The 23,667-nt window shown below is 34.6% G+C and overlaps 1 protein-coding gene across 2 annotated transcripts in view; it reads left to right on the top strand.

Annotated features, from left to right (window-relative positions):
* Positions 1-23,667, top strand: part of DNAJC24 (DnaJ heat shock protein family (Hsp40) member C24) — a 60,182-nt gene that overhangs the window by 33,423 nt on the left and 3,092 nt on the right. The window contains exons 3-5 of one of the 2 annotated variants that reach the window (XR_008492598.2): positions 8,683-8,821; positions 20,245-20,313; positions 23,425-23,598. Coding sequence is in view for 1 of the 2 variants with exons in the window: in XM_054441526.2 (XP_054297501.1) it covers positions 8,683-8,821; positions 20,245-20,313 (208 nt within the window). In the remaining variant the exon portion in view is untranslated. The remainder of the gene's footprint in view (positions 1-8,682; positions 8,822-20,244; positions 20,314-23,424; positions 23,599-23,667) is intronic. The other variant, XM_054441526.2, reaches the window with a different exon arrangement.

Genomic DNA, 23,667 nt, shown 5'->3' with positions numbered 1-23,667 from the left:
ATGCTATATCTCATTCCTCAATTTGAAAAGTATTTGGAGGAAGATCATTGGGCTGAAGCATTTTCATATCATTTGTTCATAGTTTCAGCGTAATAGAATGACATAGTAAATACTTGTTCACTAGGAAATAGTGTGAGAGAAGAGGCACTTAAGTGTGCAGTACCTCAGACTAAACCTAAAATTTCGCTCTCCTCCTATATGGTGCTGACTAAAATCAGTAAGTTTCAGATTTTGTACTTTTGGGGAAAATATTAAACACACAACTTAAATATACAAATATTTATGAAGGATACTTGTGCGAAGAGGCACTGTGCTGATCTTTGCACAGATATGGATATAGTTAAAATACAGCGTTTATATATTCAGTGTTTAATACTTGTAATAGATAAAGCTTGAATGGTAGGTTGTGGTTCTTATATTGTAGGACTTTACTTTTAAGGATAAAGAATTTCACTGTAATTCACTATGCATTAGTTGGCCCTTTAAAATTTATGAGCTGGGGAATGACATGGTCAGAGTTATGTTAAGATGAGTGACTTTGAAGCAGGTAAGATGGATTGGAAAGCTGTTAGAAGATGATTGCTGGAGACTAGTTAGGAGCTAATGTTGGTCTGTACTAGGTTTGGTATTGGGAATAGAAAGGAAATCATGTAGGTAGAATCTATAGATTTGGCAGTTCATGGGAGGAGGGAAAGAGGGGTTACCCTGATATTGATAGTCTGGATTATTAGAAAAAATTTTCCCCTCTCATCCATTCATTTAGCATTTATTGAGCATGGAGTTATTTTTTAACAGAGCAAGGAATTCAACAGGAGGAGAAACAAATTTTAGAGTCTGGATAATATATTGGATATCAAACATATTAAACTTGTGCTGACAAGGTAGCTTCTAGAAAGTATTTCAAAATTTGGTTCTAGAATTCAAGAAAGTTTGAAGCTAGAGATAGAGAGTTAGCATCCTATTGATGGTACTAAAACTCATCTACTAATACATAGGGAAAACCAAAGTGCTATGTCCTCAAGTGCCACATTCATAAATCAAGTAATATTAGCCTATTTGGGGATTTCTGTGTAATCAGATTTGCCCAGAGTCCTTTTCATGGTTTATTGTTACTTCTTATGTATAGTTTATATTTTATATATCAAAACAGTACAATCACAAGTGTGTAGTTAAGGATTAATGTATGTAGGCAGTTTACCATAAAACTCTTATGTGTTTACTGTAAAGAAATATCATTTCATTTCAACTTTATATGTTGTATAGCCAATAGAAAAGATCATTTGGAGCTAATGAATATATAATATTCACAAGGTGGATGGATTACTTGAGTCTTGGAGTTGGAGACCAGCCTGGGCAATATGGAAACCTCGTCTCTACAGAAAATACAAAAATTAGCCAGGTGTGGTGGTGTATGCCTGTGGTTCCAGCTACTCGGGAGGCTGAGGCGGGAGGATCGCTTGAGCCTGGGAGGCAGAGGTTGCAGGGAGGCAGAGGTTGCAGTGAGCCAGGATCACTCCATTACACTCCAGCCCAGATGACAGAGAGAGATCCCATCTCAAAAAAAAAATATATATATATATAATTTTTCACTAAAACCTTTTAGAAGTTGATAGAATTTTCACACTGCATTGTATGATGCTATTTTCATAATTTTACATGCTTCATTTCTTAGTTGAAAAACTTGTTTCTGTGCTAAATTTATCAGTGGATATCATCATTAGTGTTAAGTAGGTGAAGCCTGATACAAATTATGCCCCTTTCTTTTTTAAAAAAAAAGTAAACAGGTTAAAATACCACTGGCATATTGTTCACATTTCATCAGCATCTTCATCTGTGACATAAGATGGTATTAGTACAAACAGTGGAATGAAGAAGTTGACATTTATGATTAGTGAACGAAAGGTATCAAATATAAAAAAAATTCTGACTTGAAACACATTGCAATTTTCATTGTGGTGTTACAGGTTATTGGATTTTTCCTCCCTCTTTTTGGTGTATATACTTGGAAGGACGCATCTGTCACAGGAAAATTTTTGTGAAGCACTTATCTTCTGACTTGCCCATGAATTCCATGTTTTAAGCAGTCAAGGCAAACAGTGTGCTTCTCAAAGTTTAGCACGCGTAACAGTTGCTTGGAGAGCTTGGTGAAACACAGATTCTGGAGTCCTCCCTCTGAAGATTTGAGGTGAGGCCCAAGAATTGATATTTGTAACAAGCTCTCAGATGATGCTGATGCTGCAGTTCTGAGGACCACATTTTGAGTAGCACTGAGGTGACACATTGTGACAGTCACTCTGGAATTAGTAATTTAGAAAGCACTTAGATTTAATATGTAGAGAGAATTTAAAATCAAAATAAAATATTTCATATTGGACAGCCCATTGCCATAAAATCTCAGCTGATGAGAATTAAGATTTCATAACTGAAGTGTTACTTATCCATGAAATAGTCATTTAGAAAACAGATAACACATACCAATCCTGATGAAATATTATATCATTTCCTGTATATCTTTTGTAGTACCATGAATGATCCTCTATTTTTGTATCAAGAAAGTTTCTTAATCTATTTTTGTGTTAGTTTTTCTTATTCTCAATGAATGATATGGTAATTTAAAGAAGAATTTAAGTTTATGTCATTGAAAATTTTCCCAAAAATTTGAGGAAATTGCTTAGATCATAGAGTTATATAGGTGTGAATTCATTTCAGAGTAATAAAATAGCACTTACTGAAATTTTGGAAATAGATGTCTTTGTATAATAAAGAATCACACAGATACTATCAGTCTCAGTATCTTTAATATTGTGACATTTATGGTATTTTAGTTTTGGATGCATTTTGGCTTTCTACTCAACAATGCTTAGCCTTTTAATATGTTTTGAAGTTATTAGAGTTGGCAAATATGCTTGAAAGTAGTAAAACAATTTCCATAAACTAGTGTGTAATTCAAGCTTTTCACTAATTCATGTTAGTTTTTCCATTAATTTTCTGTTTTTTTGTTGTACTTGTTTTTCTATTAATGGAAGAAATTCCTTATTTTTCCTTTATGGCTTAGAAAGATTTGCTAAATTCCTTTTTTAAAATTTAGACATGTCTGAAGATGTTTTTCTGTTGATTTTGTCAACATAAAATGAAAAATGCACAGATCTTAAGTGTTAAGTTTGGTGAGTTTGATATCATGTAAACACCACCCCAAATAAGATATATAGCGCATTTCTGTGCCTCCAGCAAGTTCCCTCATGCCCCTCTTTCTTAATTTCCACTACCTGTTCTCACCTGGAAACCAACTTTTTGGTTTCTATCGCCACAGATTAAATGTACCTAAATTGGGATTTCATGTTCATGTAATCATACAGTATGTACTTTTTGTTCTTGCTTCTTTTACTTAACATATATTTTAGATATTCATTTATGTTACTGAGTGTGTCATAATTTGTTCTTTTTTAATTGTTGAGGAATATTTCTCTTCTATGGATTTAAATAAAATGTATTTACCTATTCTGCAGTTGATAGACATTTATGGTTCCAGTGTTTTAATAAGACTGTTATGAATAAGACTGTTAATCTATTCTTCTATGAATCTTTTCGTGGATGTGTGATTTTCATTTTTATTGATCATGGAGTAGATGTATGTGTAACTTTATAAGCAATTGCCAAATTGTTTCCTGTCAGCAGTATATGAGAATTCTGGTTATTTCATATCTTATCAACACTTGGTGTTACCAGTATTTTTTTTTCTTTTTCTTTTTTTTTTTTTTTTTGAAACAGAGGCTTGCTGTGTCACTCAGGCTGGAGTGCAATGGCATCATCTCTGCTCACTGCAACCTCTACCTCCCCAGTTCAAGCAATTCTTGTGCCTCGCCTCCTGGGTAGCTGGGACTACTGGTGTGTGCCACCACACCTGGCTAATTATTGTATTTTTAGTAAAGACTGGGTTTCACCATGTTAGTCAGGCTAGTCTCAAACTCCTGACCTCAGGTGATCTGCCCACCTTGGCCTCCCAAAGTGCTGGGATTACAGGCATGAGCCACCACCACACCGAGCCAGTCATTTTTATTTTAGCCATTCTTTCAGGTATGTAGTAATATCTCATTGTGATTTTAATTTGCATTTTCCTAATAACTAATAAAAAAGTTTGTTATTTCCTAATAACTAATAAAAAAGTTCATGTGCACATTGTTCATCAGTTTTCTTTGAAAAAGTATCTGTTCAATTTTATTCATCTGGTTTTTAATTAGTTTTGTCTTTTTATCATTGATTTATAGGTTTTATTCATGTATTCTGATACAAGTCCTTTGTTAGAAATATATGCAGCCAGTATTTTCTCTCAGTCTGTGGCTTGTTTATTCATTTTCTTAGTGGTATCTTTGATGAGCAGAAGGTTTTAAAATTCGATGAAGTTCAGTTTATCAATTTTGTATTACACAGTTTATGCTTTTTATTTTCTGTCAAAGCACTCTGTGCCTACCCTAAGAGGCAAAGATATTCTCTTGTTGCCTTTATGGATTACTTTTATGTGTATGATTCATTCTGAATTAATTTTGGCTTATGGAATTAGAGGGATTGAGGTTATTTTTTCCCCCACAGGGATATCCAGTTGTTTCGAAACAATTTGTTATATACTTACCTTTCCTCATTGAATTGCTGTGGCAGCTTTGTTGAAAGCTTTGTTGAAAGTCAGTTGACCATATATGTATGGTCTGTTTCTAGGCTATCTTTATGCTAGTACTACAGTCTTGATTACTGCTGAAATTTTGATAGGGATTGTATTAATATATCAGTTTGTCCATTTTCCCTAAACTGATATATGAATTAATGCTTTAGATTACATCTGTCTTTTATTTGATAGGTGAATGAATGAAGTGGGACTAGCTTTGGGCTTTCAAGAGTAGGAAGGTTTTTGGCTAGTGGGGATTAAAATAAATTAAGGGCAAGAAATAAAATAAGACTTGGCAACAGAAGGAAAATGACTGTGGTCTTTTAGGATCATAATGAGTCTACCTCCCACAGGATAGCTCAGATTTAGAAATAGTAGGAACAAAATTAACGTAGACTTTGAGATCAGAAAGTCTTTAAACCTAGGATTAGGGGCTTGTTCTCCCATTGGCAATAGAGAAAAATACCATATTTTTAAGAATGTGTGTAATGACACCATTTTATGAGTAGCCCTTGTAATTGAAACTTCTTCTTAAAACATTCTAGTGTCTTGCATTCCAATTTTAAATCATAAATATATTTGGACTGAGTTTTAATTTCTCATAGCAGTAAAAACAAACTGTCAGAAACTTGGGTGGTTTCAAATATTTATTCTTTTATAGTTCTGGAGAAGTCCAAAATAATTATAACTGGGCTGAGTTCAAAGTGTTGGCAGCACTGCACTCCCTCCGGAGGATCTGGTGGAGAATCCATTGCTTGTCTTTTCCAGCTTCTGAAGGCGCAGGCATTCCTTGGCTTGTGGCCACTTTACTCCAGTCTTCAACGGCGCATTTCAGATCTCTCTCTCTCCACTGTCTTCACATCACCTTCTCTTCTGTGTGTCAGCTCTTTCTCTGCCTCTTTCTTCTAAGAACACTTCGAATACATTTAGGGCCCAACCAGATAATCCAGCAAAATCTTCCCATTTCATGAACTACAACGTAATCATATCTGTGAACTCCCTTTTTCCAAATAAAGTAACATTTACAGGTACCAGATATTGGGACTTTATATATTTGGGGGCCATTATCAGCCTACCACAGACAGTTACTCCTTTTCTTAGACCTTCACTTTGCTCTGAAAGTTGCTGTCAAAACACATTGGACCAAGGCTTTAAGCATCCCAAATGATTACTTATTTTCTTGCTATAAGTGTCATTTTTTATTGGAATGTACCCATTAAATAAATGTCATGGAATCTGAATAAACTTAAAGCCTCAGATGGCAAGTGCCTTATTTCAATTAATAATCAGGAAAATACCAAATTAGGGAAAGAGATTGAATTGTACTTTGACTATCATAGAACTGATTTGTGACTCATAATAAAATTTAGTAATATTTTTTAGTTTAGGGCAGCCAGGAAATAATTCCTGGTTTTATAGGGCTTTCTGGGTCAGATTGGTGCATGAGCAGGCCTAACCTCTTCTATTCATTGTACCAAGCAGACTTCCTATATTGGCCCATGAGAAATTACCTACCTTTTGATCTTTACTCCTACTTTATAGATACAAATTTAGAACAAGTTCTCCAGGGCCTTAATGCTTGTGACATACTGAATTAAGAGTTTTCCCAGGTAAATGTATCATAAATGTATCCTGGCATATTTGAATATGTTACATATAATAACATTTAGTTATACTAAGCTTGTTAGACAATTCTTAGTGTAGTGTTAGAGGAATGGGTCAGCTAGAGAACTTTAATGCAGCCAACTCCACTTTGGCTTAGGGATATTGCTTTAATATCCCAACTTTAGAGATTGCCAAAACCTCAGTATAGAAATAACTTTTATGAGCATCATTTGATAAATCATGGGCAAAGAAGATGAAACAGTAAAGCCTTAGTTTCCTTTTCTCCAGTACTTATATTAGTTTAAATATCTAAATGTTGATAACTGATAGATTTAATAGGAAGGGAGGTAGTTTGCCAAAGGGAAAATGGAAGCCTAATCCTCATTGTTTGCCTTAGAATCTTTCTCCCAGCCTGTATGATGTTTACCAGGTTCCTCTGTGTAACCAAATACCAGAATAGTGTTTGCTGTTCTAGAGAGGATCTTCAGCAGTGTGAAGAAGTTCATCATGAAAATGAATCTATTTTTAAAATAGTCTGTGATTTAATTAAAACTTACATACTTTACAAATTCTAGATTGAGAATTGAAGTCATTTCGCTTCATGGTATTTGACACAATTTTCTGAGTGACTTTAGCCTTCGCAATTTAGATAATAAATGACATGATACTTGGAATTTTTTTTATGCTCCTGCTAATGTCTGTAAGGCAGTCAGTGAAATAATTTAAATGATTGTACCATTAATTGAGGAATGTATGAACCAACCACACTGATGAGTCATGAAATGTGCATATGGTTATTTGCCTGTTTTATTGTAAAAACTTGGAAAAAAGAGTAAGAAATTAAGAAAAAAAAACTATTCTACATTAAAAGGGCATTCCTAAGTTTACTTTTTGAAATTAAAATATAAAACTGTCAAAGTAATTATTGGATAAATACTATCTTTTTTTTTTTTTTTTTGAGACGGAGTCTTGCTCTGTCACCCAGGCTGGAGTGCAGTGGTGCAATCTCGGCTCACTGCAAGCTCTGCCTCCCGGGTTCACACCATTCTCCTGCCTCAGCCTCCTGAGTAGCTGGGATTACAGGCGCCCACCACCACACCTGGCCAATATTTTTGTACTTTTTAGTAGAGACAGGGTTTCACCGTGTTAGCCAGGATGGTCTCGATCTCCTGACCTCGTGATCTGCCCGCCTTAGCCTCCCTAAGTGCTGGGATTACAGGTGTGAGCCACTGCACCCGGCCATAAATACTATCTTTTAATGATAGATTCATTTTCATGATGAGCTTCTCCACACTGCTAAGGATCCTCTCTAGCACAGCAAATGATATTCTGATATTTGGTTACACAGAAGAACCTGGTAAGCATCATACAGGCTGGGAGTTCCTTATTTACTTGAGAGTAGGAAAATTTACATATCTGAATATGTGCTATTGTTACCCCCAGATTGTTTCACTGAAATGTCTCTAAATTTAGATAATCTTTTCACATTTGTTGAGAGATTGCTGAAAAGCAAATGACATATTGATCCTTTCAGAACTGTTAGATAAAAAGAGAAGGGAGAATCACAGAGAACATAGAAGAAAAGGAAGGAAGGAGATAGGAGAATTGATAATAGAAGTGATCCTTACTGGATAACTATTTAGTGAGCTACATGTACATGAGCATTTAAGAATTTATGAACTGGCATAAAACTTCTGGTTTTGACCCAGTAGTATAAATAAATTACTGCATATTGAAAACAAAAATGTTTAGACTTTTTAGAAAATTCACATAAGATTCTTTAATGAATTAATTTACATCCAAATGTTTGAATTCTTTAAAGTTATTTCTTACAAATCTGGCCTAGAATAACCAGTTTTTAATAAAAATGTATGCTTGGGGATTTATAACTTTATAATCTTCAGGGCTGGGGAAGAAGATGAAAGTTGACATGTTTATAATTAGATATATTTTTATTTAAAATTACGATTGTATAATTTCATAAGGCAGACCTACTGGTCCATTTTATAATGCTATCTATAGACAAGCACATTGTATAAGGAAAGCTTCATACTCTGCCTAATTTGTGCTCTTCCTGTTTCATGTCCTGCTTTTCTGCACATACCTATTTCTATTTGTGTTAGTCATCCTCTCTAGGTAAATTGTCTATGAGACCAAGGATTCCATGAACAAATTATCCAGAAAATGCTGTCTTTGCACGTTGTGACAGATCATGTCACTGGTGGATTTATAGCTAGTCCAGTGGTCTAATTAACCTGGCAGTTGTCTCCTGTGCCCAACACTGTTGCCTCATTGCCTTGGCATTTAGTTTTCATCTTCTCATTACCTTCTTAACTAAAGCTCAGATTTACACTTTTTTTAAATCTAACCCCACTCAGCTCTCTCTGCTCACCCCCCGCACCCTTCTTTTTGATTGGCAGTATCATCCAGATAAACAAAGTACAGATGTACCAGCAGGAACAGTGGAGGAATGTGTACAGAAGTTCATCGAAATTGATCAAGCATGGAAAATTCTAGGAAATGAAGAGACAAAAAGAGAGTATGACCTGCAGCGGTGTGGTAGGTACTTGTGTTGAGGAGCCACAGCACATTGGCAACTCTTAGAAGCACACTCTGCAGCCATTCCTGGGGAACATTTTCCAGCATTTGCACCAAGTGTTATTGTTGCCTTTATTCCTCCCCTCCATCACTGTTTTTAATTATGCCCTATTCTTAGCAGTGACCATTGTGTATCCATTGAGAAGTTAACAAAACTACTAGGATGTGGCTTCTTGTGAAGCCTTGAAAGCTACTTTTTATAACATTTGAAAAATGTTTAATTACACATTACTAATTAATATGCTTTATACGTTTAAAAATTTTTATTAAAATAAATATGTATGGATTAACATTTTAATTATAGTACTTTTAAGACTATACAGTATAAATGACAATCCAAATGAAGATACTATATATAAGATGACATCATAAAGCACTCTGCTGTCTTTGAGCTCATTTTAGGCTGGGTTTCATGATTATCTTCAGGATAAACTATTCCTTATGATTGGTATAAATGATATTTTAGGAATGCACATTACCTAAGCAATTTTAAAAGTCATTTCTTTTATGCTTTTTAGAAAATAGCTTCTTAAAACAGTGACAAGCTGTTATGAGAAAGAAAGAGAAATGTAGGTCAGGTTTGTCACACATGGACTGCAGTTACACGAAGTGATAGGCTGTCTTTCAGCACTGGCCTAGGGACAGGAGTCCCTCAGCCTTGTGTTTGAACCTTCAATATGCACCCCACATGCTAATGGGAGGAGTCAATAATCAGTTACAGCCTGTGGGGAAAATACTCAATTGCTCTCTCCAATAGCACATCAGGCTCAGCATTGACTAGGATGTGTTGATAAAAGCTATCTCGTAGTCACTTATTGAATCCCCTCCCATGCCTTACAGTGGCACACCATCAGACCTCACAAAATGATTTTGAGGCTTTGTTAGTACTAAGGTTATGAAAATTTGATTTGAGAAGCAAGCCTTTATTTTTAAAACACAGCATTATAAGATGAAGCCAGTGACATTTGCAAGACATCCCTATTTATTTTCAGAGGGATTTCTACCAACAAAATTAAGTGTTTCTTATAGGCTATGTGTGATACTTTGTGTGGAAAGACTTGAACTGTTTATGTACTGGAGTATTTGTTTATAAGAGTGACTTATTTATAGTACTAATCAGCTCAAAGGCTTTACTACTTTTAAAAAGATTGATGAGCTTATTTTTTTCTTAAATATTAAGAACCTGATGAGTGTACCTTTGCAAATAATTTGGATTAATTTTCAAAAATGGCTTGAATATTGGGTTCTGCTTTTGCTGGGTGCATAATGAGCATCTGTCTAATGTATTTATTTTTTAAACATGTTTGTACTTCTTGCAAAAGAATGTAGAAGTGGCTTCGTTTGATGATAAGTTCTACCCATAGGTGTATCTTTTTAACCTTGGTTCACATAATTTCTATGAAAGAATTGAAACTAATGCACATGAATGTGTTGTGTGTTAGAAGAAATCTACATTCCTAAAGCCACTACACTCTACTGAAGATAATGATTCTTTCAGGTGTTTTTGCACATCTTTACTAGTCTCTACTATATAGGATGCCAGTTTGCTTGAGATAAGAATAATTCACACAACATTGTACCCTAAAGAGTATAGGGTATATACTTTCAATGTCGCTCTACATTTTTGCCACTCCACAGACTGTGTACTATTAAGAACATATTAGTGAAGTTGACTAGAAGCCTGCTCTCTAAAGAGGTAGGGAGGGGTCAGGAATCATAAAAATATTTTCTCAAGAAGCTACAGGGTGGGGTAGGCCAGAAACCGAAAGAAATGGGAAACCAGGTTAAAAGTTAGCATAGAATTGCATGAAGAAAGATTTGAGAGATGTCAGAAGACAAATAATCAACATATTCATGCCTTTTTCATTGTCTTTGAAAGGTCCTTGGAACTGCGGATTTCTTTTGAGCTTCGAGTCCTACTTTTAAGCTCTTAATGGAAGCACCTGTGGCCTACTGTGGCACAGGGTACTCCTGTAGGTCATAGGTGAAGTCACAATGAAGTTTAGACAAAGTAAATACTGTGAGAGTTGGACCTGATTCATGATTCAGATAAATAGTTTGGAATTTATACAATATCAGTTTGCTCTGCGAGTTTTTCAGGCAGCATATTACTGAATTTAGCTGTTCTAGAAGGACAGCTTTTCATGACACTTTAGTACCTCAGATTTAAGTACTGAGTATTGCCTCTTTTACCAGAGGCTCCAAATACTGAGACTACTTTGTTTCAATTTTAAATGGAGATTGACCTACTGTTCAGGTAAGAAGAGTATCCAAATATAACTTGCTATTTTTAAGCCTTTCATACCAGAGCTATTTTTCAAAACTCTTACAATAAACCTACTTTCATATTGTTATTTCTTTTGAATACCGTTATTAATTTTTTCTTCTTGACTCAGCTTCAGTAAAATGGCTCCTCAAAAAAAAGGAAATGAACTTGAACTTCTCTAAAAGTGAGGATTTAGATTTGCTAGAAGGAAAACCTTTGAGAGTAATAATTTGTTAAAGACCAGGATAGGTTACCAAGAGAGAGAGAGTTTGTTATAACCAGGTCAAAGCACTCTTTTTTTCTGGGTCACCCCTTGGGGACATGGAAATAGCTTTGTTATACGGAACTCTTTTTACATGTGGTGATAGTTCATTGTAAACCTTTCTTTTCATGGAGGTGTGCTTTAAATATGTTTGTTTCCTGCCCACCATTAACTTGCAGTATGAAATGAAATTGAGCTCTGTAATACTTGGGAAGGAGGTAGGAAATGCTTTGGCTGGTCTTGAGTGCTTTCTCGTGTTTCATAGCTCCATATTGGTGCTCTGTCTTAAGGAAAGCCTCATCAATATTGCCCACAGCCATATATTTATCTAAAAGATAATTTAAAGGGATACTTGACATCCATATTTCTTTGCTTCTCAAAAGAAATGATCATATGTGTTCTTTCCAATAAAGAAGAAGTAATACTTCAGGGCAGATAACCCAAAGTATTGCACGTATGTTTTTTTCTCCCTCATTCCTACTTCTATATGCTTAGTTGACATTTTAGAGCAATGTTGGCCAGGCTGAAGAAAAGTAAATTTAAGAAAAGAATGAGTAGTAATTAGTTCCCAGAGATTATACATTTTGAAAGCAATGTTAACTGTGAATTTAATCAATTAGTTCTAGTTGGCATATTTACCTTATTGTTTCTGAGGATGCCTCCAAAGTCTGCTTCCAGTGTTCCCCTGAAAGGCATGTAGTTATTCAAGATTAGACTTTGCATTTCAATTTTAAATGGAGATTGACCTACTGTTTAGGTAGCACTTTGGAAAACCCTTTCAGGATTTATAAAATGTTCACATGAATAATACCTGTTGAGTAGATTTTGTTGCCTTTATAAATCTTGTGGGGAGTTGTCCTTATATATTAAGCACATTAAAAACACATCAGAAGTTTATCATGGGAAAATAATAGTTGTCATGATTCAATAGCTTTGTAATGTGAAAGTCACAGATCTCTGATGTCTTAGTGGCTCTATAGAGTGACACAGCTTATGAGTTAAATACTTCTCTGTGATCTGAAGAGTAGCAAACCTTGAAATACATTTAATCAGATTAAATAATGTTTAAAAGAATAGATTGTGTTTGGAATCCTTGCTGATACATTATTTTATATTAAGATATATCTTAGCTACTCTGTTAGTGAATTATTTTGGTAAGGTGGAACCTTCACTCTGCATAATTGGATACCCAAAACAGCGTGGCTCAGAGGAGTTTGGGCCAGATACTGTAAAGTGAGTGTGCCTTTGCTCAAAGCTAATCAGCCACTCTGCTTAGGTAGATACAAAAGGTCATTTCTGGTTTGTATTACACAATTTATTCCATCCCTTTATTAGAATAAATATTTGGGAAGATAAGCAAATAAATGGAAGCAAATAAATGGAATGAAAGATAAGCAAATCTTAAAACAAATGAGGAACATACCTTAAAACCCCACCAACATGTGTCAGATAAATCAACATGTAATTTCTTAAACTCAAAATAAGAATCCTTCCTGAAAAGCAAGGTAATGTTATAGAAACTCCATAAGAGGGAAATATGTAGATAATATAAATTTTGGTTAACTGTTAGGAATAATAACTTAAGGCCAGTAGTTATTTGTGTAATTATGTCCTAAAGCTGACCCTTACAAAATACTTGAATTAGTGAGATTAGGGTGCATTTATGGTCATAATATTTCCATTTGATTTTAGGAATTTCAAAATTAGTTGTAAAAATCTGCTTCAGGTAAAACTTGGAAGATAAGCATCACGGGGGTATGTTTTTTTGGTGACCGTTTCTGAGAAAAGTTAAGTATGTGAAATGATGCAGAAAATTCATCTTGACAGTTGGGGACTGGCTTTATCTTGAGTGGGAGAAGACAGTATAGATAAAACTTTCTGTGCAGGTTCCCTCGCCCCAACTTACTTGTTGCAAGATGACTACTCACATTACTTGCTACTTTTACTTGAATGCAAATAACTGTTTGTGCAAGGAAAATGTATTTTAGGATCATTTCTCATTGGTTTTGAGTAAACATTTGGCTACTTTCAAATAATGCTATAGAAACCTATGGGCAAGATTACAGTTATAATTCTGGGACACTTGAACAGATTTGGGAGTTCTGATTGAATAATGGAGAAGTCTAAGATTTTAGGAAGTTTTTGTTTCCAACTTTAACCGCTCTCCCAACTTTCCACTTGGTTACTTGACCCAATTGAAATCAGTGGGTCCAAAATCAAGACTGACCGAGTCACCTTTCTTATTTTTTCTTCAACCTTGGTTTCATATTACACTCTGCTTACTTCTACTTTGCTCCATTTACAGTCAATGAATCAGAAATGCCAGTTGACATTTGTTCTTTTTTAATGTTGTTTCCCCTGTGTGAGCTTTTATTCTCACAGCTACCACAGTAGTCCATCCCTAGATTATAAAACATACCCAGATTATTTCCATAGCCACTAATTGGCCTTCCATTCTCTATTGCTGCCTTCTCCCACAGTACTTTACATTTTGATTGATCTAGCAGCTTTCTTTATTCTCATGCTTCTATTTAAGAACATTTATAACTCTATACCCTCCCAAAATAACACCTACCCATTCACCTGGAATTTAAATGGGACAGAAGCTTTTAAGCTTGTCCCTGCTACTTTTTCCAACTTATTACCTATTTCAAACCTAATGTGAATTTTATCCCCTGGCCCATTTAGAGGCTCCCAGACACACATCTGTTTATACTGCTTGTTATTAATCAGAACCACCCTCCTGTTCTGATTCTTATTCTTTGTTCAAGGTTCAACTTAGGTCCTTCCATCTCCCCTACCCCCAACTTCCCACCACCCACCACAGCCTTGTGGTGTTCTAATCCATCATAATTTATGCTCTCTGAACTAAAGCCACAGAATTATTTTGAACTTTTTTTCATCTGGTTCCTATCATTTGGTTCTATGTTTGATATTTTGGGAGGACTGAATAATTAAATAGACTATGACTTTGATAACAATGGGTCCATTTTTTGGGGACCTACAATAGCAGAGTACATCAGACTTCAACACTTATAAATCCGAAGTCAAGAGTTGCTGCCTTCCTACACTGTGGTACTTGAGGTATTTTTCTCCTACTAATAATGGATTGGTTTTTAGTCATTTTCTTATGGTCTGGTATAGATAGCTCAACACAGTGAGGGGTAACAGCAGTTTAAAAATAACTGTGATTTTTATTAAGCACTAGAACTGTGGTAGTTCTTTTAAACATTGTTTAACAACCTGTGAGGAAGATATTAATACCTGTTTTTCAGAGAATATCTGTTTTTCAGGTTTAGTAATTTGACTAAGGTCACGTAAAGTAGTTGATCGGGGGGGCGGAATTCAAAGACATTTTTTCTCAATCACTATTTTGTATGAGTTGTGTGCAATCTACTATTTGTAGTTCCAGATAGTCATGTACGAGGGATATTTGAGGGTCAGAATAAGATACCAGGCCTACTTCTGCTGCTCTTTTACCTGTTTTGCAGTGAAGTGGAAGGAAATCAGTTTGTGGGTTTCATTTGGTACCTTCAGTGAGCACTGACTGGGTTTACCTACAGTTTATAAAAGCTCCACAGTTATTCAAGTTCATAATCAGGTTCCAAGTTTGTAGTTTTTCTTCAGTGTGGAAAGCCTTGTAATAATGACTCTTCAGTTTCATCTGGGAAAGGATTATAGGGTTTATGACTTAAAGAACAGGCTTCCAATTAAATGTAGCCTGTTTCTCAATCTCTTATCAAGGTAGAGAATTTTTCAAGAGCAGAGGCATGTTAAAGACAAGGAAACTGATTATGTTCAAGTTACTTCCTACATAAAAAATTTAATTGTGTATAGTGAAGTGTTCTTTAAGAATGAGGTGATGGTTTAAAATTAAATTACTTGGTTTTAAGAGAGCAAGATACTGAATTAGACCTAAAGGAAAAACTGTTGTTTATTTTTAACTTACACACCAGTGTCTTTAAGTTTGAAATAAACTTTAAACATTTGAAATGACATAAACATAAACACAGTGGACTAATTGCTAAATGAGAGCATCGTGGGGATATGATGATCATGTGAATAACATGGCATTGCTGCACATGAATATTATGGACAGAGCTGCAGGTGGACTTGATCTTTTGGCCAGTATGGGGTTGAATGAGACTTCAAAATATCTTGGCCATAATGAATAAAGTTAAATTCCTCTCCCCTGTAGCTTTTCGTTGCTGTTATTTATTTTTTATTTTTACTTTATTTTTTAAATTGTAACTACAGATAGGTTTCCTAGGATTAGGATGTGTAATTATTTAGGCATGAAACAAAGAGTTGTTTTAGAAATTTTACTATCATTAGGAGGAAGCTTAAAAAGACAGGAATTCCATTGTCTTGTAAGAAGTAAGAAATATTTATTGATTCCCAAATGGAGCTGAAAAAAAACCTTTCCTCTTTTAGAAAGTTGTGAATGACCCAGCGAGAGCTCTAGTAAGCTTTACTGAACCAAGCTGCTAATAGTTATTTAATGTTATTCTTCAGTGTGAAAGAATCTCCTTAGATTTTCCTTTTAATCTCTTTGAATTGCAGGCTCATAAACCTCTCTGATGAGTCCTGCCAGTGTTTTCTTAGATCCCACTGTTGAGACAATGGAGCTACAGAATTCTTTCACCTCTTGTTGTCAGACAAATCCAATAGAACACAAGGTCAGAAGGGCCTATACTTCTAAAGGTTGAAAGATTCTTTTTCAAGTAAGCACATACATTATTTGATTTTAACATTATATTTCTCAAGAACCTCTCTTTGTAATGTACTGACTTCTTTATGTAAATAGATTTGGAAGTTTTTCTTGTTTCCATATTTGGCTAAGCTTGTGAGCACAGCACAGGGTATGAACAGACCTTAATGTTCCTAGATACCTTAGAAAAAGTTGAACCCATTTACTTCAAAAGAATCAGGAATCATTTAGTATCATTGGACTCACTATAAGAGTACACCACATGCCAGACAATGCTTTTTATTTCCAAATGGCTGTATTTTGTTTCAAAATGCTTACTACCATTCTATATCAAAAATTCCAGATTTAATATCTTGGATCTGTTCATTTAATTAAATCACTCTCTAAATCAGTTTATGTTTTCTCAACCCTTTTAGTAGTGTCATGTTAACAGGGGAACTTTAGGAGATAGGATTTACTTTTCTAGATACCTATGAAAATGTTTTATTACAAGAGAAAAATATGTAATACTACAAAAGAAAACTAACTTATCTGTTTTGAAAATGCTATGCCTGATTAGTAGACAATGATTAAAGCTAATTACAGGGTTCCTATAAGTTACTTTAGAGGATGGGGAAGAATTAAGTTTTTTAATTATAACCACAATGGTGGACAAGCAGAGATCATTGTTTAAAAAGAAAAAAAAAAACATTGATTTGTTTGTGCTCCTTCTTTGTAATTGTAGTGGGGTTTGAGGAGAGGGAATTTGCTGTTGCCCCATCCTTGGACACCTGCCTCTCAACAAAGGATCTTGGTCACCCCCCACCGCCCACATTTAGATTCACCTTTTACTTGTGTGTACCATGTCTGCTCATTATACAGTTCTCCAGGGATCCAATTTTCCCAAGTTAATCACCCCTAGCCTTTTTCAGAAATTGTTAGATTACCATCCTTTCAAAGAATATACACTTTCTTGAGTTTCTTCTTTCTCCTTTTATTTTCTTATTTCTATTTAAAAATGTAGCCACTTAAGAGTCTCAACATACTACCTTTAAAACTTTAAAAAATTTAATCCATACAGAGAAGTGCATAAATCTAAGTGTATAGCTTGATGGATTTTCACAGTAAACACACCCATTTAACCAGAAAGCCTCTGGTTTTTTGTTTTCAAGACGGAGTCTCGCTCTGTCACCCAGGCTGGAGTGCAATGGTGCGATCTCGACTCACTGCAACCTCTGCCTCCTGGGTTCAAGCAATTCTTGTCTCAGCCTCCCTATTAGCTAGGACTACAGGCGCACACCACCACACCTGACTAATTTTTGTATTTTTAGTAGAGATGGGGTTTCACCATATTGGTCAGGCTGGTCTCGAACTTCTGATCTCAGGTGATCCACCCGCCTCAGCCTCCCAGAGTGCTGGGATTACAGGTGTGAGTCACAGTGCCTGACCTGGAAAGCCTCTTATGACTTCTTCCAGTTACCACTAACTTCTCATTTCCCCCACCATCATAGGGTAGTTTTGCCAGTTACATTTTGTGTTAACGGGTAATCATACAGTGTGTTATATTTTTTGTCAGATACTGGTTTTTTGAAACCAGAATCCCTACAGGAACCTGGACTGTTTGTGCCCATGGTACTGAATAATCAGGTCAACATACAGATGTTTAGACAGCCACAGAATATGAAAATGTTTTAATATAATCTTTGTAACTCTGACCTTGGGCAAGGTACTAAACATTTTTGTGTATTCTCTTTTCGTATTTACCATGAGATATGGTCTAACTAAGCTAATTTTTCAACCAAGAAATAGGTGGCTAAAGTTCCTATGCATAGAGATGAAGGAAACATAGTAATAAAACTGAAAAAGCCACTTTTTTGAGTAGGTAGAATAACAGAAAGGGTTGCACATGAAATAGTAACTATGTGAGAAGAATAATAGCTTCCCAGTAGATTGGCAGTTGTATTTGCAAGTCATTTCTAATTTACTATTTTTAAATAAAAAATGGCATCATGGATATATATGAATGGGTTGTCTTTTTGTACAATTCATATATTACAGGTGTTCAAGATAGGTTAGATTAAGAAAGCTGATTCATCTTGTCATTATTTCTCGTCTGATTTGCTTTGATTGATTTCAAAATTTCTTAAAATGTCTATAAGATACCCTGGAATACAGGTGACTTTGTTAGAAATTTATTATACCTGTTTTTACCCTAAATAGGATTTGTTAAGTGCCAATTATTACCCCCATTCCTCACATCTGAAACAGTGTTTAATCTCCCAATTCTAGCAAACAACCCTGGTCCTTCTGAGTAAGAAATGAAAATGTGATTAAGATTTTTGTCCCCACTCATGAAAATTTTAGAAGAATTTTTTAAAATTAGGAATATCTGAATAGCATATAGCCTACTGTACTTTACATAGAATGTGGAAATTAATTTGTTTTGTTCAGAAATTACTTAGCATACAGATAGATTCTGCATAAGCTATCCAGTAGACATACAGAGATGGAGGAACTATCTCTGACCACTAGGCAAGATCCTTATCTTTGGATTTTAGGGACAGTCTAATAGACTACTGGTACCCAGTAAATATGAAGTGGTATAATATCTGACATACTTTAATAGAAAACCATGGTGAGTTCACAATATTGTATAACCTTTTTATCTATTTTAAAATTATGTAACTCACTAATAAATTTTGAACAGGCAGTTACTAAATATAATTAAATTGAGGGCATTCATATCACAGAACAAACGGAAGCATTCTCAGCAAGTGAACAAGAGACTAGTGAGACAGCTAAAGAAAATTTTATTGGGGTGGGGAGTGGATTTTAGTAGGGGTTTTTTTGTTTGTTTTTCTATTTTCTTCTTTTTTTATTTACTTCTAGAAGAACAATACAAGCATACAGGAAATATAACATGCCTTTTAAAATAGACAAATGCTTCCCATCTTTGGTTGCCATCTTTGACCCAAAGAACACTTGTTTTAAGCAAGAGAGTAGATGCTCCTGTTACAAAGCTTAGGTGGAATTCCAGGCTTCCTTGGACCTTCCATCTGCAGCAAAAACTTTGGACCAGGAAACAGCAATGGAACATCAACACAATACATTTGTGTTGTGGGGTTACTGAAATACTGAAATAAATATTCTTTTAAGTTACTTAATCTCTTGCAAACAATCAAAAGTAAAATGATTAATAGCCTTTTACATTTGGATAGAGCATTATTTTTTAAAGCACTTTTAGTCTGATCTCATTTGATATGGAGAACACCTTTCTATTAGTCTGCCTCAGCTGCCATAACAAGACACCATAGACTAGGTGGCATAAACAAAATGTATTTCTCACAGTTCTGGAGGCTAACAAGTCCAAGATCAAGGTGCTGGTTGACTCGGTTTCTGATGAGGGCTCTTTTCCTGGCTTGCAGACAGTCTCCTTCTTGCTGTGCCTTCATATGCCCCTTCCTTTATGTGTGGGTGCATGTGGAAAGAGATCGCTCTCTAATCCCTTCCCTTTAAGGCCACCAGTCCTATTGGATTAGAACCCCACTTTTATGACTCCATTTAATGTTAATTACCTCCTAAAAGCCCTATGTCCAAGAACAGTCAAATTATGGGTTAGGGTTTCAACATATTAATTTGAGGGGGACACAATTCGGTCAACAGCAACCCTCCTGAAGCAGATAAGAAGAGATAACTGCTGTTTTAGAGATGAACAAACCAATACACCTAATGTTAGAAAGTTAGTAAAATATTATAACTAAGGTTCAGATAGTTATTTTTATCCAAGTCCACACTGCTTTGTTAGCTAGTTTATCTGACAAAAGACAAACAAACAAAAAACATTTCCCTACTGCTTACAAAATAGAAGTCACTAGTTGACTGCAAAGAATCATCAAAATTAACTTCATGCCTTTCCCTGTTGCATGGTTGTGAAAAATGGGATTGATTTTGACTTAAAATTTATAAGAAATGGTATGTTCTAGATTTTTCAGTCAGCTAAAGTCAGGTTACTTTAACACTGCTGTCAAAAGTACTAGTCTAAGTTTTTAAGTGCTAGGTAAGTTAGAATTGTAGTGACCAGGCTGGCGTTGCCTTTTTAGCATTCTTCAAGGTTACAATTAAAGTATCATGTTTTACAATTAAGTGTCATGTTTTATGTTTTACAGAAGATGATCTAAGAAATGTAGGACCAGTAGATGCTCAAGTGTATCTTGAAGAAATGTCTTGGAATGAAGGTTGGAATTTTTTTTTTCTCTTAACAACATTAAAAAAAAAAGGAATTTTCTATAAGGAAAAAAACTCATTGGATATTTGGAAATCTTAAAAAGAAATAATAGTGTGGCTTTCTATATATATGTGGTAAGTGTTTCTGTCTGGAGTATTTCTGTTTAATTCTAAACTTTATTTATTGACTGATGTCCTCCTATATGACTCATTTCCAGTTATTTTTATATTCTAATTAGATGTTAGGAACATAAAGTTTCATAAGAGTTTTTTGTTGTGTTTTTTACTTTAGTTTTTGCATTACTGTCTATGTAGTATTGTAGTATGGTTAAATAATGTCAAACAAGATAGTTTTTTTTTTTTCATTCTTTTTAATGTTGACAAGATGAATTCCTATTAGAATTTTTATTTTCCCTTTACATAAAATCATAACTGTCAGGACAGGGCTTTTAAGAGGCTTGATTTTTTTTTTTTTTAACTCTCACATACTGATTGTCTTGTAGGAAGAAAAGAATATCTGCCATTTCCCTTGATGCAACATGAAGTCATGTCTTTTTTGCTTTTCTGTTATTAAAATTTTAGAACTTAAATCCAATGTAGTTTCCCTGTTCTTCTGATGGTTCCTTGAATTGTTCTGGTTAGACATCATTACATTGGGAAACACCCTTTACTAAACAGAAGCCATGAGTACCATACTTACTTGTTTCCCTGGGCAAATGAAGAAAATCTTACTATTTCCTAGAATCTTTATATATGCTTAACCTTTTAACCTTATTGTTCAGCATGAGTACAAATTCCCCCCAGGTTTATAAAAATCTACTAATGAGTGTGGATAGGTAGAAGATAAAAACAGAGCCATCTGAAACCAAATTTGCTTTTTAAATGGAAAATTCTTAACTTAGTGCCCCTAAGACGTGGGTCACAAGCCATATTAACTTAGAAAGGGAATCGTGTCTTTGCCTCTGGGGCCATTCTGTCCCCAACCCCTCAAGTGAAATCCTAGAGTAGAAATTCAGTGAATAATTAGAAAAGTTGAGGTTTTGTGTAACTGGGGCTCTTAGTGGTGGTGACAGTCTCATCAGAGTAAACAGGAAGAAATACTGTGAAAACAATACACTAGTGACACAGACTTTTCACTGCTGGTTTGTGGAAGGGACACTCTAGAATATGTCATTTATCAGGGAGACTTGCCCAACTAAAAAAATATATATGCATACACATATACTTTTTATTTTTTGCCAAATACACAAACTTCAAGGAGACTAAATATGTTTTGAAAATATAGTTTGTCTCCTTATCTATTGGTATGTATATGTATGTTTGTATGTGTTTAATGTCTTAATAAATTAGTTCTTGCTATAGTCGATATGGGTGATATATTTTGTTTATGATAGTATGAAAATAGTGAAAACTGGTTTTTATAAATTTTTTTTTACCTTTTAAATATATAATGATATAATGTTAAGATCTTAATTTTAAATGAGAATACGGGCTGGGAGCCTGGAATCCCAGCACTTTGGGATGCTGAGTTTGGAGAATCGCAGAGGTCAGGAGTTTGAGACCAGCCTGGGCAACATAGGAAGACTCTGAGAACAGACTGTGAGAATAGGAAAAAAAAAAAAAAAAACAAACATAGCAAGACTGCATCTCTACAAGAAAGATTAGAAATATATTATATATATACTTTTAAAAAGAAAAGGAAGAAACAATATGGCTTAAGCATCTGTCCGGTCAATAAACACATGGACTTTCTGATACAAGTGAAAATGCTAACATATGGAAGGAATGTACTACAAAAAATCATCAAGCGTTATCATCAATGTGTTATTGCCCCTGGAACTCCCTAAAGTAAATTTGACAGTAAAGAAGATATAGAAGAATCCCATCCATAGTGAATACAGTTAATCTTAAAAGTATAGGACGCCCTTAGACACTTAGGTTTTTATAACTAAAGATGGAAATAATTCTTATATTAATGAGAGAAAATACTGAGCAAGAGCTACATGCAACCATTATTCTTGTAGAAATACTTAAAAATGAATCATGGAAGTTTTGAGCTAAATTTTTTTTCCAATTAAAAAGAGCAATTTTGGCAGATGAAATTAAATAAAAAGTGTGATCAACTAGGAAAGGAAAAATTTGTTTGAAGATCCCTTTAGGATCATTTTCAGAATAGCTATGGAAAGTGAAGATCCAGAACAGGAGAAAAGTTCATGAAACCCTACAGGATAGACATAGCCAAACTGTTGGTTGCCTGATCAAAGGGCAGTATGAAATGATGCATTTTATTATGCTTAAAAGGCATATGTGAGTTGTTCGGATATTGAAGCTAATCTTTACCCTTACAGTTAGTCTGTTATATGCCTTGGTCATTTTGTTGGCCTTCATTCAGAGTATTTAAAATGATGATTTCTGTAAAAGTTATCACCTGGTTAAAAGATTGATGGTATAATAATAATATAAGCAGAACTTTTACAAGATTTGAATTTTTATTGAGCATTAACATTTGGAGTCATCTATGAAAAAACTCCACAGTAGCCCATGGTGTCCTCTGTGTCATTTACCAAGAACATGTCAACTCAGATTGTTTTTCAGGGTTCACTGAGGTGGTAAAAAAACAAGGGGGTAGGGGGAGAGTTAGCTTAGGAAAATCAATGGTTAGAATATGTATCTTTTTAGACAATTTAATACTAAAAAAATTCACTTTCAGAACATGCTGTAGTACATAGATGTTGGCTTAGACAGGGAAGATGTTTGCATTTGGAATTCAAGATTAAATTATTTTTCTGTATGGAGAACAAAGGCATTGTGGTAAAGAATAAAAAGCTGGATTAGGTGAATGAATTCATTTTCTTTACTGATTAAAAAAAAAAAACACATAAAGTTAGCTTATTTAATTGCCAGTTTTTCCAAGGCTGAACTTGATAAGAGAGCAGGTACAAGGCAGTGGAATTTTTCTTTTTTCAACTACATATGATGCGATCTAAGTATTAATCAAATTTGATAATTGAATGAAGATATTTGATTGTATGAAATCATGAGTCCTTTGAGACTTATTTATGTAATAATCAATTATGATGGTGGTGAAATAATGTGATTGATAAGTTATTTTCCTTTGACAGTTACTTCTCAGAGACAGTAAAATGGAATGACCAACGGATCAGAGATTCTTTAAGTCAAAGGGCACAAGCATTTCAACTTCCCAGGAAAATGACACACTTAAAATTTCCACGATCAGGAGCCTAAGTATTGCACCGTATTGCCTCCTTTGGGCATCCCACTTCAGCATTTTGTTGGTTCATGTATCATTTGTAAACATCAAACAAACAGAAACACACACATACCCCCACAGGATTTAAAAAACA

Source organism: Pongo pygmaeus, chromosome 9 (assembly GCF_028885625.2).
Source record: "Pongo pygmaeus isolate AG05252 chromosome 9, NHGRI_mPonPyg2-v2.0_pri, whole genome shotgun sequence".
NCBI lineage: Eukaryota > Metazoa > Chordata > Mammalia > Primates > Hominidae > Pongo > Pongo pygmaeus.
This window is presented reverse-complemented; position numbering and strand designations above follow the sequence as displayed.